This window comes from Myxocyprinus asiaticus, chromosome 12, assembly GCF_019703515.2.
Source record: "Myxocyprinus asiaticus isolate MX2 ecotype Aquarium Trade chromosome 12, UBuf_Myxa_2, whole genome shotgun sequence".
Lineage (NCBI taxonomy): Eukaryota > Metazoa > Chordata > Actinopteri > Cypriniformes > Catostomidae > Myxocyprinus > Myxocyprinus asiaticus.
In genome coordinates this window covers 51,294,234-51,308,429 of record NC_059355.1, presented here as the reverse complement: position 1 = coordinate 51,308,429, position 14,196 = coordinate 51,294,234, and the positions used below count along the sequence as shown (strand labels likewise).

Here is a 14,196-nt window from a genome sequence, read left to right as displayed (position 1 = left end):
TCACCTCGCATAAGAAACGGGAAATATGAAATAGTGAAACATAAACAGTTTACATTTTTTTATATCAATAAAATTATTAAATTAAATGCAATGTAACGATTCCTTTTAGTTTATTATTTTGAATTGCGTGTACATGTGACATTTTCCCAGCGTCCCTTACGGGTCTATGACGTCAAGAGCCGGCTTCTCCAACATCCAATAAGATTCTCTCGCTCAGTGCCATCTGACCAATCAGCGATCAGATCATGTTTAAAGGTATATATACGGGGACATTTGAAATTAAACAGGCCAGAATCTCGAGCGTCGCTGACGACAAACGCTTGCGCTCGAGCAAATCAATCTATTATTCGATGAATCCTTTCTATATTAATCATCACACACGATCGATTTAGTGAATGGTGATTATTAAGCTTTATTAACACGGCGTGGGGGAAATCATCGTGTCTATAATCGTGTTTTGAGGAGGATTTGTCGTGTGGAAACGGCTGACTTGAGGCACTGACCGATTCATTATTACACGGTTATCAAGAGCATGAAATAGTGTTGAGTTTAACTCTTTCATTATATTTGTATGTTAACATTTAATTTGTTTTATTCTGTCAGCATGTGTACAGTATTTGATGTGCTTGTGATTTGACTTGTTTTTTATGTGTTTGTGTTGTTTTAATTTCAGGATATGGATTCTGCTGCAAGAACTAAATCGAGCAAAGACTTGAAGATTCAGCGACCTGAAAATGAGAAGGTATTTAAGAGAAACATGCATTGTTATAATATCTCTGTCTTTAATGTTGTATATATGTAATGTGTACACACGTATTGATAAACTGAGCCAAAATCATCACAGCTTTATTTAAATGTTCTTTACCAATAATGCATAAAGTCAGGCGTCATTTTTAAAATCTGGAATCTGACATTTAAAGGAATTTCTTTAATTATCTTAACTAATTGTCTTCATATTTTACTTAATTCATTTCATTTTGGTAATACCCTACATTTACATGTGTCAGCATTATTTCCCATCTGTTACTGTTATGCAATTGCATATTGTTGATAAAAAAAAATATATAATGCTCAGTTTTAAGATGTTAAGTGGAAAATGTCATTAACCCTTGTGCGACCTTTGGGATATTTTTTCTTTTTCTCTGTGTGTGTGTATTTTTGGGTAATTTTGATATTTCAACCTCAGTTCCTATAATACATCTATAATACACTGTGTACACAAAATAGTTACACTCAGGACCTTCAGGACAAAAATGTCCCCATTGAAACCCATTAAAACAGCAATATTTTTCTCATGTTTAGCCTATGGAGCAAATACATGCTTTTCCCCTATTCTCTGTTTGCTGTATTATAGAGCACTGCAGGACAATAGAATAAATGATGCAGATAAAATTGTGTGTGTGTTGAAATGGATGTCAGAGTGTGTTTTGTATGTGTGTATTGAGAAGTGTGTGTGTGTTAAAAAAAAAAACGTGGCATTATGTAAACTGGGATTTAAATGGTAAAAATCCTGAAAATGAATGAATATTTGGTAGTTATGATCAGGACTGATGTTGGTAAATCTAAGTCAGTGAAAGTGGAAACTAATATTAATATATAATTTTTATGCAGACATTTGTCCTCTAAGGTCCCGAGTGTGTTTTTTTTTTTGTTGTTTTTTTTAATCTGACACTGCTCAAAAAAGAATAGCAACAACATTGATTTTGATGCAATCATTGACATATCCCAGACTGTGATGATAAAAAAATAAAAAAAAATCCCCTTAGCATTTAGTATATGGAAAATTATTTGGGAAATTCGGGACATTTTTGCCAACGGCATACATTTTTCCAAAGGTGTGTATTTTTTTATTTAATTTTGATTTTTGAACCTCAGTTCCTATAATACATCTATAATACACTGTGTACACAAAATAGTTACACTCAGGACCTTCAGGACAAAAATGTCCCCATTGAAACCCATTAAAACTGCACTATTTGATCCCAGTGCCATTAAAGCATAAAATCATGAGTTCTATGATATTATACTTTCATTCTGGAGCCCTGGCTTCAAAATTTACATTTTTTATATTTTACACCAGATGTCGCCATTTTTCTCATGTTTAGCCTATGGAGCAAATACATGCTTTTTCCCTATTCTCTGTTTGCTGTATTATAGAGCACTGCAGGACAATTGAATAAATGATGCAGATAAAATTGTGTGTGTATGTTGGTATGGATGTCAGAGTGTGTTTGTGTGTATTGAGAAATTTGTGTGTGTAAAAAAAAAAAAAAAAAAAAAAAAAACACATTTTGTAAACAAACTGGCATTTAAAGGGTTAAAATCCTGAAAATGAATATTTGGAAGTTATGATCAGGACTGATGCTGGTTAAAAAATTAACTCATTGAAAGTGGAAAATAATAATATATTATTATGGCAGTTTGACGCAGACATTTTTGTCCTCTAAGGACCTCTAACTTTTTTAAATTGACGCACAAGGGTTAAGCAGACTGTATAATGATTAGTCTGATGCATTTTAACTGTATCCCTTTTTGACCCACATATGCAATCTAGGAGTTAAGACATTTAAAGAATTAGTTCATCCAAAAATGAAAATTCCCTCATTTATTCACCCTCATGCCATCCCAGATGTGTATGACTTTCTTTCTTCTGCAGAGCACAAATTAAGATTTTCAGAAGAATATTTCAAAGTTCTGGTCACCATTCACTTGCATTGTATGGACCTACAGAGCTGAAATATTCTTCTAAAAATCTTCATTTATGTTCTGCAGAAGAAAGGAAGTCGCACACATCTAGGATGGCATGAGGGTGAGTAAATGATGAGAATTTTTAGTTTTGGGTGAACTAATTCTTTAAGAATTTTGGGGTTTATCAAAGTTTTATGTTCTGCAGATATCTGCCAGTGGACCCAAAAGAGTTCCAGTTGCGCAGGGCGTTCAGAAGCCTGTAACGACACCTCACACTCGTGTTCTGGGCACAGCACAAGGGCCACAGCGGGTTCAGCGACCAGCGAGTCAGCAGAAACCTGTTACACACACAGTTCCTGTGAAAACCTCCTGCCCTGGAGACCAGAACATCAACCCTGAGCAAGCCAAAACACAGATGCAAAATAAACCACAGCAGAACCAACCAAAACCAAATGTCCAGAACGCTGGTACTGCAGCTGAATCCAGCAAACAGGACAAACCTCACCGTGAGATTCGCACAGATCTGACTGTTCTCATAGCCATCATTTGGAGTTTGTGACATGACATAGAACTAAATTCTTTGTTTTCTTTCCAGAAACGCCTGTCAATGGAATGTCCAATAGTGCCAAGTAAGTTCTTTCTTCATTTTGCCTTCCCCTAGCAGTCATGTTTATTTACATGCCTTAATCAAGAACTTTGAACCATTAGGAAACTTTGAGTAAGAAATCACACATTGGACATTTCTATATCTAGCAATTTTTGTTTGATGTAACATTGCACACTATGCAGCATTTTGTACTTCAGTATCCTTACATATTGTCTTGAGGGAGTTGATATGGCCTGCGATGTGCTGTACTGCATATAAAAATTGTTCAATAATTCTAGTAATGCATGCAGTTTATATGAGCTAGTATTAAGAGACTTTATGGAATATTTACACTGGTTTATTGGTAACACTGCTGTACCATTTTAAATGAACTAGTGACGCAAAAAAGTTAATTGTAAAAGACCTAAATTAAATGTTGGCTTGCCACAGCACCTAAGATACATACTTTCCCTTAATTAAAAAAAACAAAAAAAAACACTGCAAATAAACTAATGGATTACCGGTTTTATTTGTAGTGCTACTTAAAGAACCTGTAATTTCTGTCCTTGTGTTTAATGCTGTACGGTAGTGTTGTCAATTACCGATACTTCGGTACCAAGCCAATACTAAAAAAAAATGATGTAACCGTTCCAGTGTTTCTGCAGTACAGGTAATGCCGAACACCAACTCAATCCGGTACCAGCCCGCAGTATGACTGACACACGACAGCTTTAAAATGCTCATTTTTAGCACATGCTCTGTTACTCCTTTTACACTGAAACGTCACGATTTTAATTTGATTAATTGTCCATGTCCTAGTGATTTATTAAACTGCTAAAGGCTGCAATCTGAGCTGCGTACTTTAAATGAATGTATAAATCTGACGGCTCAAACTCCACAGACATTGAGAATCATTCATGTTGTTTGAGATGAGAGGAGAGCACTAATCTACTGTAATGCGTGTATTACATGTAGACTATATATTTATATAATTAGATCACAGCATTTGCACTTTAATCTAAACTTTATTTATATAGCATTTAAAACAACAGAGTTCACCAAAGTGCTTCACAGTAATACAATTTAAAACATGACATTTAAAAAGTGCAGTATGTAAGATTCAGAATCCCTTGTTATTAGTGACACCTGTGGCCATTATGTGAACTGCAGCAGCTACCTGTTGCTCGTGCACACACTCCATAGGGACGTGAGCGAGCATCGACCAAAACAATGACGTAACGTACAAAGAGACTGAACGTGATTCACCGACATCATGCTGACAGATGAGGTAACATAATTAAAATGACACAGTTATGATTGTTTTACTACAAACTTTGAGACTGTATATTATATTTGAGTCTTCAGTGCTGGAACAGGGCTAAAACAAAGTGTGGATATAGGTCTGACTATGCGAGACTGTAGTTTGAAGTAATCACTTTTCTTTGCATGATACATTGACTGCATTTATACGATAGCCTATGTCGGCGTTAGATAGCTAGCCAGCTTTATCAATAGCTGTTAGCTAAATTTAGTGGATGATTTGGCTGCAAACTGTTTATCCGGAAAAGTGAAGTTTCCTGCAAAAAAACACACGTCATAAAAGCATGTTTGAAAATATAAGCTAGAGCCCTGAAATTGTGACTGAAATATATTACAACTGTATAGTGAAATGTAATATTCACTGTAATATTAATAAAGCAAGACTGTTAAAAGTTTTAAGAATTAATTGATTAAACACCATTTTGATGCTGAAATTAAATTCAACTTTAAAACATGGAGTTCTTGAAAATAATAAAGGAAAACATGATTTGATAAGTAATAAAACAGATTTCAGGACGCTACTTAAGCAATGCATCCTTGATAAGAAACACATGAAGGAAACGTGCAGTTCATTTACTTTATTATTGACATTGAAATGTAACTTTTTAAATGGAATAAATGGGTGTGATCCATAGCACATTATCATATTAGCATATTTTTTCTGTGGTACCGAAATTGGTATCGAGAACTGTGAAATTTCACTGGTATCGGTATCGACTAAAAGTTTGGTACCGTGACAACACTACTGTACGGTCTTAATGTCAGTCATACTGTAATGAGGAAGGTTAATAAGATCCTCTTGCATTTTGTGTTCTTTAGGAAAGCGTGGAGTTTAGAGAACTTTGACATCGGCCGAGCTCTGGGCAAAGGGAAGTTTGGTAGCGTGTATCTGGCCAGAGAACGTCAGACGAAATTCATTCTGGCGCTCAAGGTTCTGTTTAAAAAGCAGCTGGAGAAAGCCGGTGTGGAGCATCAGCTGAGGAGAGAGGTGGAGATCCAGTCCCATCTCAGGTACTCGTCACATCTTCATAAGGCGGTTCTTGGGACTTGAAGAGTAGAGTTTCACTTATACCTATTCAAAGGTTAGCTTGAATCTTCTAGTAACTCATGAAATCTAGGGTGTAAGGCTGGATGATAAATTGAGCATTCACGATATAATCACGATTTTTGGCAGGTGATAAAAAATGAAGCAATATGGTATCGTAGTGGTTTGCACTTATTCGTCCACTCTGTTTCCTAAAGAGCTTGTGTAACAAGGTTAAAATGGGAAAGGTGGCGAAACCGGCTGAACAGTCAAAGTAATATTTTAATTTAAACAAAGACACAAAACGGCAGCTGCGTGTGGCTCTCTCTCTCTAACTGCCACATCCCGCTGCACTTTTCGCTCTCCTTGGCTGATTAGCCCGATTGGGGGCTGGGCGTGTGTAGTCACGGCCTGGCCCCGCCCTCCTCCTCGTCACAGCTTGACATTATTTTCACGGTCCTTCAGGGCTGCACAGTTAAAAATATCAATATTGCGATATTATCGTATGTGATGATTAAACCGCAAAATGCTGTGATTTTAATAATGGAAAAAAAAGTGAACGGTTGATGTGCTATTCTGTGCGCTTGGGCTGGGTATTGATACGGATTTCCTGATTCAATTCTATTCTGATTCTTATGGGATTATTTCAGTTATAATGTCCATTTTGCTTACATATAAAAGAAAGTCTCTACCAGATAATGCTGTGAATTATACAGGGGACCTTTAACTAGGTTCATTAGGAAAATATTCACTTTACTAATTATATTTTATATATTTCAAATGTATTCATGTTATATATTTTGTTAAATTGCAAGTAAGTATCTGCATTGATTTGTTGAACACGTGCTAAAACCGGTACTGTCTCTTTAAGAAAAAACAGCATTTCTGTAAACCGCGTCTTTAAATGAGCGTATATTAACAAGAGAGGACTCAAATGGCTTTATCTCATCTGTGTGACACATGATTAGAATTAAATGTTTTTTGTAGTTGTTTTTGATCATCAACTGACTGTAAAGAACAGAAAGGATATTAAAAGACACATTATTCAATGACAAATGTGTTGTGTGAATCTCATCTTGAACACACATTACACGGAACAACTTTTACTCTCAACACGCTGTGAAAAGATCTCGCTGATGAACACTTCACGACTAAACTACACAATCACTGCTGAGAGAAATAGAAACATTTACCAGCTAGTTGCCAAAAATATTCACTTTAGTTGTGTAGTGTGAAATTTGGTTGCAAATGCGAGTGATTTCCTCTCGTTGTAGTCGAGGGTTGAGCATTGAGGGAAACGTCGATCTTGGGATTTAATTATCGAGATCATTCAAACGAAGATCACAATTAATTGGGGAAAAACAGTATTTTTTCCCACCCCTCATGAGCGCTCGAGCGCTCATGAGACTTTATTTTATTTTCTAAACGCATTCAGAGCTGTTCGTGCACGTTGTGAAAGCAAGTGCCGCATGTTTACACACTTATAACTGATACACGTTATTATACAAATCTAAGTATGCAAGACAGGATCACAGAAATGATGTTTCTCCAGATGTTTGAGGAACATTGTAAACTCTCAAATACATACTGCACTTTCAGTGTGCCGCCAAAATAAAAGCTCCTGATGAAATGACAGAAATGCTACTATTGTGTATATAACAAATATAATCTGCAAATTAATAATAGTTCAGTATTATATGATAACAATAAACTTGACTAGGTCCCACAATAATTCAGTAATATAATATTCAGCTGGTTTCCAAAAAATGATTGAACTTGTGTTCATTTACAAAAATGTTTCAGTAAATATATGTAGATAAATAATTTGGCAACTATGTATCATTGTACACGAGAGCATATGAAACATTTTGAATCTACTTTGCTACAGTGTCTGTGTGGATGGAGTGATGGTTCCTCAATTAAAAAACAAAATATCTTTCAGAGCAAATACATAATTATAGAGATGTATCTTGAATGTCATCAATACCTGTTTGGTAACCATGGCATATTTCGGTTAGGATCTCATTTAGGACAAAAGCTTTTACAGAATAACATTTCCTAAACGCCTTATTTTAACTACAGTTAGGATTTACTTCTGTAATATTAATTTGTGAATATCTTAACTGATCAGATCTTAAGATGTAAATTAATATTCCGGTTGTACAAGTTCAGCTCAACTGACAGTATTTTTGTCAATGTTGATTTCCACAAAAATACATTTCGACTTGTTCCTCCTCTTCTTTATTAAAAAAAGCACAAATCGGTGTTCCAGTGAGACACTTATAATTAGGGATGCACCGATCTGATACCTGGATCAGTATCGGCTCCGATACTGAAGCTTTTAGACGGATGGGGTTTTGGTCCGATGAGCCCGATCCAAATCCAATACTGTGTGTCATGTTCATTACTGTCAAGCTCCAAAAATAACATAAAAGACCCTTAAAAACAGCATTAAAGCAGTTCATATGACTCTGTGCATTTTATTCAAAGCCACTTGAAGATGTGTGATAGCTCTGTGAATCACAAAAGACTGTGTTTAATAAGTAAATATATAGTATGTGCAGCGCCAGCGTGTTAGTGAATGCTGCTGCTCTGTTGACACAAACTCACACACAGGCTGGTGATGCACTCGCGGATATTTTTATCCTTCACGCGTGTGCAATATTTGAGCGCTACTCAAGAACAGCATCTCAGATGTAGATGCTCAATAGTTCAGTTCACTTATAATATGCATTTAGAACGACACCGGAGGAGCATTTTACCAGAATATGAATAAGAAGTGAATTAAACTACTGTGAACTTGCCTATAAACAGACACATACAGGACTTCCTGGAGAGTTCAGAGTGTCAAAATAAAAGCGTGAGGGTTTAAAAAGTGCACGATTTAAATATATTACTGTTGTAATTCAAATTAAAAGTCAATAATAATATTATTAATAACTATTATTATTATTATTATTGTCATCATTAGTATTTGTTTACAATTTATAACAATATTTAAGTTGAATGTGTTCCAGAAAATAAGTGTGTGAATGAAAAGTGGACTGATGTCTTACAACTAAACTGAACAAAAGAGAGATCTGAATCCTTTAAAGTCCAGATACAAGTTGAAACATTTTTGCAAAGAAAACTGGTTTCTTTTCTACTGAAGACTTATACTGGAATTACTGTTAATTGTGCTGCTACATTATCCAGTATACTAGTTAATAATCAAGTGTTTCTTAATAAGCTATACATTTATATTGAAATAATGTGTAGTTAGAGGTTTGAGTTTCTTTACATATTAAAGAGTACTCACAATTAGTATCTCACAATAAAGATATTCTAAACTGATTATGCAAAAAAAACAAAAACACTGGTATCGGCTTGGGATCGGGATCGGCTGATACTGAGATTTCCGGAATCGGAAGAGAAAAAGTGGTATCGGTGCATCCCTACTTACAATGGAAGTCAATGGGGTCAATTTTTGAGGGTTTGAAAGCAGAAATTAAGCTTATCCTTTTATAAAAGCACTTTAATTCTTCTGTTAAAATTCATGTATATTACATCGTCATGGCAACGAAGATGTAAAATTGTCTCGAACTCTCCACAGATGTGGTTAGTAAGTGATTTAATGACAGTAAAATCATGTTAACACACATATTGTTTATGTCTTGTGTCTATACTTTTGAAACAGTCAGTATTTTAATGTTTACAGATTATTGACCCCATTGACTTCCATTGTAAGTGTCTCACTGGAACACACATTTAAAGAAAAGGGACGAGTCAATTTATTTTTGTGGTAATCAACAATATGCCATAAATGCTGTCGATTGAACTGAACTTGTACTGAATCCAGAATATTCCTTTTGAGATGGGAAGTTTTCTGAATACACTCCCAGAACTTCAACCCGGATTAAACACTGAAACTGCAGTATCTGTAGTCTTACATTAATGTAATATGGTAGGAAAATGTCTTGAGGTTTGTATATTTTGAAGTGAATTGATTCCATGGTGTTCCCATCATTTCAGACATCCAAACATCCTGCGTCTCTATGGTTACTTCCACGACACGGCCCGTGTTTATCTCATCCTGGAGTTTGCTCCTAAAGGAGAACTGTATGGAGAACTGAAGCGCTGCGGAACGTTTGATGACCAAAGAAGTGCCACAGTAAGACACATTGCCAAACTAGATGTCCCCTATTTTAACATTATTAGAATTGGCATGAATAATTAGTTGTGCATTATTTTGCTTAATCTGTGTGCAGTATATAATGGAGCTTGCAGATGCTTTGAGCTACTGTCACTCAAAGAACGTGATTCACAGAGACATTAAGCCAGAGAACCTGCTGCTGGGTGCCAATGGAGAGCTGAAGATCGCAGACTTTGGGTGGTCTGTGCACACTCCCTCATCCAGGTGAGGGAACAGAGAATCATACTGCTGATTCATGTCTTAATTTCTGCTCTAATCAAAATTGTGAAAATGGCAATGTGGGATATCTGCGCTTGTAAAAAAAAAAAAAAAAAATTTGAATTACAAATCTGACATGTTTTTGTTTTTTCTCAGCGAGTTGCCTTGGATTTTTTTGTTTGTTCGAAGTTGTGTTTTATACAGCTCATTCCTCTGAAGTGTTCTTATTTTAATTTATCATGCGTATGTCGCTAACTGACCGACAGGAGATCAACACTGTGTGGCACGCTGGACTATCTCCCTCCAGAGATGATTGAAGGCAAAACTCATGATGAAAAGGTGGATCTGTGGAGTCTTGGAGTGCTCTGCTACGAGTTTCTGGTTGGCCGTCCACCTTTTGAAACCAAGAGCCATGAAGAGACTTACCGCAAGATTTCCAGAGTAAGTCTCATGCTACCTCTCTCTAATAGTGCACACGTAGATCACTTGGTATCGAGTAGAAGTGGATCATTACAGGAGCTATCGGGTCCAACGGTGAATGCAGGACAAACCTTTCCAGTATCTCTAGGAGTTTGTCAACCAAACTACTGTGGAAATGTTATATCGCACCGGTTATTAAAAATGACTTATTGTCATTTAAATTCAGACTTTTTACATGGCGTGCTCTGAATGGAATAATGTTTAAAGGGACAGTTCACCCACAAATGAAAAAAGAACTCATTAATTCACCCTCATGCCATCCTAGATGTGACTTACTTTCTTCTGCAGAACACAAATGAATATTTCAGCTCTGTAGGTCCATACAATGCAACTGAATGGTGACCAGAACTTTGAAGCTCCAAAAGCACATAAAGGCAGCATAAAAGTAATCCAAAAGAGTTCTTCTGTTGTTTTGGCAAGTTGCATTTGTGCATGTTGCCTCCTGCTGGGCAAGGAGGAGAAAGGAAAAACGGGAGGAATAAAGAATAAATAAATCAAATTTGCAACACAGCCCAGTAGGTGGCGATATACACAAATGTGGCGAATTACCAAAAAACAAAAAAACAGAACAACTCTCGTGAGTATGTTTAGGAGGGCTGTTTGAAAGTAGATTTGGAGTAAAATAAGTACTCAAATATTGATCTGTTTGTCACCCACACCTATCATATCACTTCTGAAGACATGGATTAAACCACTGGAGTCTTATGGATTGTATGCTGCCTTTATGTGCTTTTTGGAGCTTCAAAGTTCTGATCACCATTCACTTGCATTGTATGGACCTACAGAGCTGAAATATTCTTCTAAACATCTTCATTTGTGTTCTGCAGAAGAAAGAAAGTCATACACATCTGGGATGGCATGAGGGTGAGTAAATGATGAGAGAATTTTCATTTTTGGGTGAACTATCCCTTAAAAATGTTTTGATATGTTTTGTGACACTTAAGATTTAACAGTTGGTCTTAAATCAGTGGTTTTTATTTATTTATCAAAAATAGATTTTAAAAACCTTTTTTTATATAGGTTTTTAATTGCCATACCTTTTTTTTATTTAACTTTTTCTGCATTAAAATGGCCATCAAAGCTGGCATGGTGTTAAATCACCAACGAACTAACATTCTGTTTTGTAAATTGGCTTTGCAATAACCCAAATGAATTTAAATGATCTAAACTGGGGAAGAAATAACGTAATGGATTTATCAGTGGTCCTAGGCTAAGTTTTTATGTGGCACTTGAATAACAATGATTATTAGAGGTGCATGAAATACCACTAATGTTCTTTTAGGTGATTCTGGAAATCTGGCACTTCCCAGTCATCCAGTTGATTCATAAATTCATGTTTAACACCTCTCCTTTCTCTCTAGGTTGAATTTACTTATCCAGCACATGTGAGTGAAGGCAGCAGAGATTTGATCAATAGACTACTGAAGCACAACCCCATGCACAGACTTCCCATACAGGGGGTCATGGTGCACCCTTGGGTCGTGGAGAACTCCACTAAGAAGCCAACCACTCACTCTGCCGCCGATTAACGACTGTGCTGGTTTAGCTGTTTGGCTTGAACTATTGGAACAAAGACTGATGCTGCAGCAATCGCTTTGCTGCCTCTTTGGAATAACTTTAAAGTTTGTATGTAATGTGTTGTGCTGTGTACATGTCCTACCATTTATATGCTGTTTAAATATGTAATTGTTAATAAGACACATTGTAAAGTTTTAACCATTACTTGAAACAATAAATGTTTTAGTTAGTTATAAGGGGTTTCAATCTTGAAATTTTGATGTATATCGCCAACTGATTGTGCTTGGAATAAATTATGTTTTCTGGAAACTCTTGTCATGGTGTTGCTCTAATGCCTACAACCTTTTCCAGAAAATTAACTACAGTTTTACGTGAAGAGGTCATTGTTAATTTCGCTAAATGAGAAGTTGTAACATTGCATGAAATATTCCGTAAGATTAACGGTTTGAGGACATGTGAGGTCAGGATGCACCCTTGTAAGTCTGCTTTGGGCCAATCGCAAAGTTCTGATGAAGATGGTGCAAGTGCCCATCGATAATAATGGTCTAAAAATGTGCTGTAAAGTTGTTAAATTACGATTTTAACAACTTTACAGCTCAAATAATGCACAAGTTCAAACAGAGGAATTGATGTGCATTAATACAATTATAATAACATTTCTGCCTTTAAACTCTCCAAAAACTGACACCATTGACTTCCATTGTAAGTGTCTCACTGGAACATAAATGTTCGTGCTTTATTTATTTTTTATTAGAGGGAGGAGTCAAAATTAATTTTTGTAATCAACATTATGCCACATGCTGTCCTATTGTACCTGGAATATTCCGTTATTTCCTGGTCGCCACTAGATGCCGCTGTAGTCACATTCTCTTGCTATATCTCATCTCGCCACTAGATGCCGCTGTAGTCACATTGTCTTGCTATATCTCATCTCGCCACTAGATGCCGCTGTAGTCACATTGTCTTGCTATATCTCATCTCGCCACTAGATGCCGCTGTAGTCACATTCTCAGACGTTTATCGGTCATGAGGAAATGACTCCTCCAGTGGAACTCAAATTCCCACAATCCAACATTCGGCAGGTTCTCCGCACGCGCTCGCTGCTGTGAGCTGTATGTTTTAGATGGTCTTGAATGTATTCTTCAACCTTTAAACATTCTGCTGATTACTATGACGCTGTTCCTTGCTCATTAATGCGCAATTTCTGGAGGTAATTTAATTGTGTAGTTACATCATTAAAACATCAATACTCTTATATGTGTCAATATCTCGTTATGTTAGTGAAATGTAAGTCTAATCTCTAAAACTTTTGTCCCTTTTTGATTGTTCATGCAGGCACACTGACCATGATTGTCCTCATCTCTGCATTTTTCCATTATTATCCGCACGTACTCGGAAACAATCGTCCAGATGTTTGACTGTCTGTAGATGTTTTACCGAGAGCAAAAATCTGTTGAGCATCATCTGTTCATGAGCCTGATGGCTGTTGCTCCCTCTGAAACACCAATGACAGGTTGCATTAAGCATTTGCACTATAAAATGTGCGCTATATCTGTTTTAAAAGATGACATTAATTTTATAGGTTATTGTTTGATATGTTTGATATGTCATTTATCAGCCAAGGAGGTGTCTTTTATTGCATTAAAGCTGCTTTTTATACATTTCACATGGAACTAATAAATATGTGCATAATCACTGCACCTAATGAATGTGTGATGTATATATTAAATATGCCTTTTATTTCTCGCTTTGACAAATACACCAGTACTCGTAAAAATTAATTTACATTTACTCTGAGTTACATATCTTGCCAATTCATCAACAAGCAACCAAAAATAATCATGTTAAAGCAAGGACTATTCGCAATTTAAATATGGTCTCATGTGGAATAAAGCTCAGATAGGGTGACTCGGATTGCTTTTATTGTTTTGGAGGTAAAATACACGTGTGTTTTTGTCTTTTATGTCACATACCCCCCCCCCCCCCCCCCCCCAAAAAAAAAAAAACAGTTGTACAATATAATTTCACGCGTTTCTTTATTGTTCAGTATATTAATTTTCACAATATATGATAACGATTTTGTGATATACATTCCATCTTTTAAACCACAATAACACAACACACACGGTTTTATAACATTTCCACAGCACCCATTGGATTGCACAAAATGAAAAATGTCTTATGCAAGTC

General features: G+C 36.0%; 1 protein-coding gene across 3 annotated transcripts; it reads left to right on the top strand.

The window, feature by feature from the left end:
• Nucleotides 1-274: 274 nt before the first annotated feature.
• Nucleotides 275-12,338, top strand: LOC127449581 (aurora kinase B-like). 3 transcript variants are annotated; one of them, XM_051713115.1, is made up of 9 exons: nt 275-542; nt 674-742; nt 2,894-3,194; nt 3,284-3,317; nt 5,414-5,605; nt 9,630-9,768; nt 9,866-10,014; nt 10,275-10,449; nt 11,850-12,338. In XM_051713115.1, the coding sequence occupies exons 2-9, from the start codon at nt 677-679 to the stop codon at nt 12,015-12,017; spliced, it is 1,224 nt and encodes a 407-aa protein (XP_051569075.1). In that variant the 5' UTR covers nt 275-542; nt 674-676; the 3' UTR covers nt 12,018-12,338. The 3 variants fall into 3 exon arrangements, with proteins under 3 accessions (XP_051569075.1, XP_051569074.1, XP_051569073.1); XM_051713114.1 differs by having other exon boundaries at nt 275-569; XM_051713113.1 differs by having other exon boundaries at nt 275-495; nt 11,850-12,337.
• Nucleotides 12,339-14,196: the final 1,858 nt, after the last annotated feature.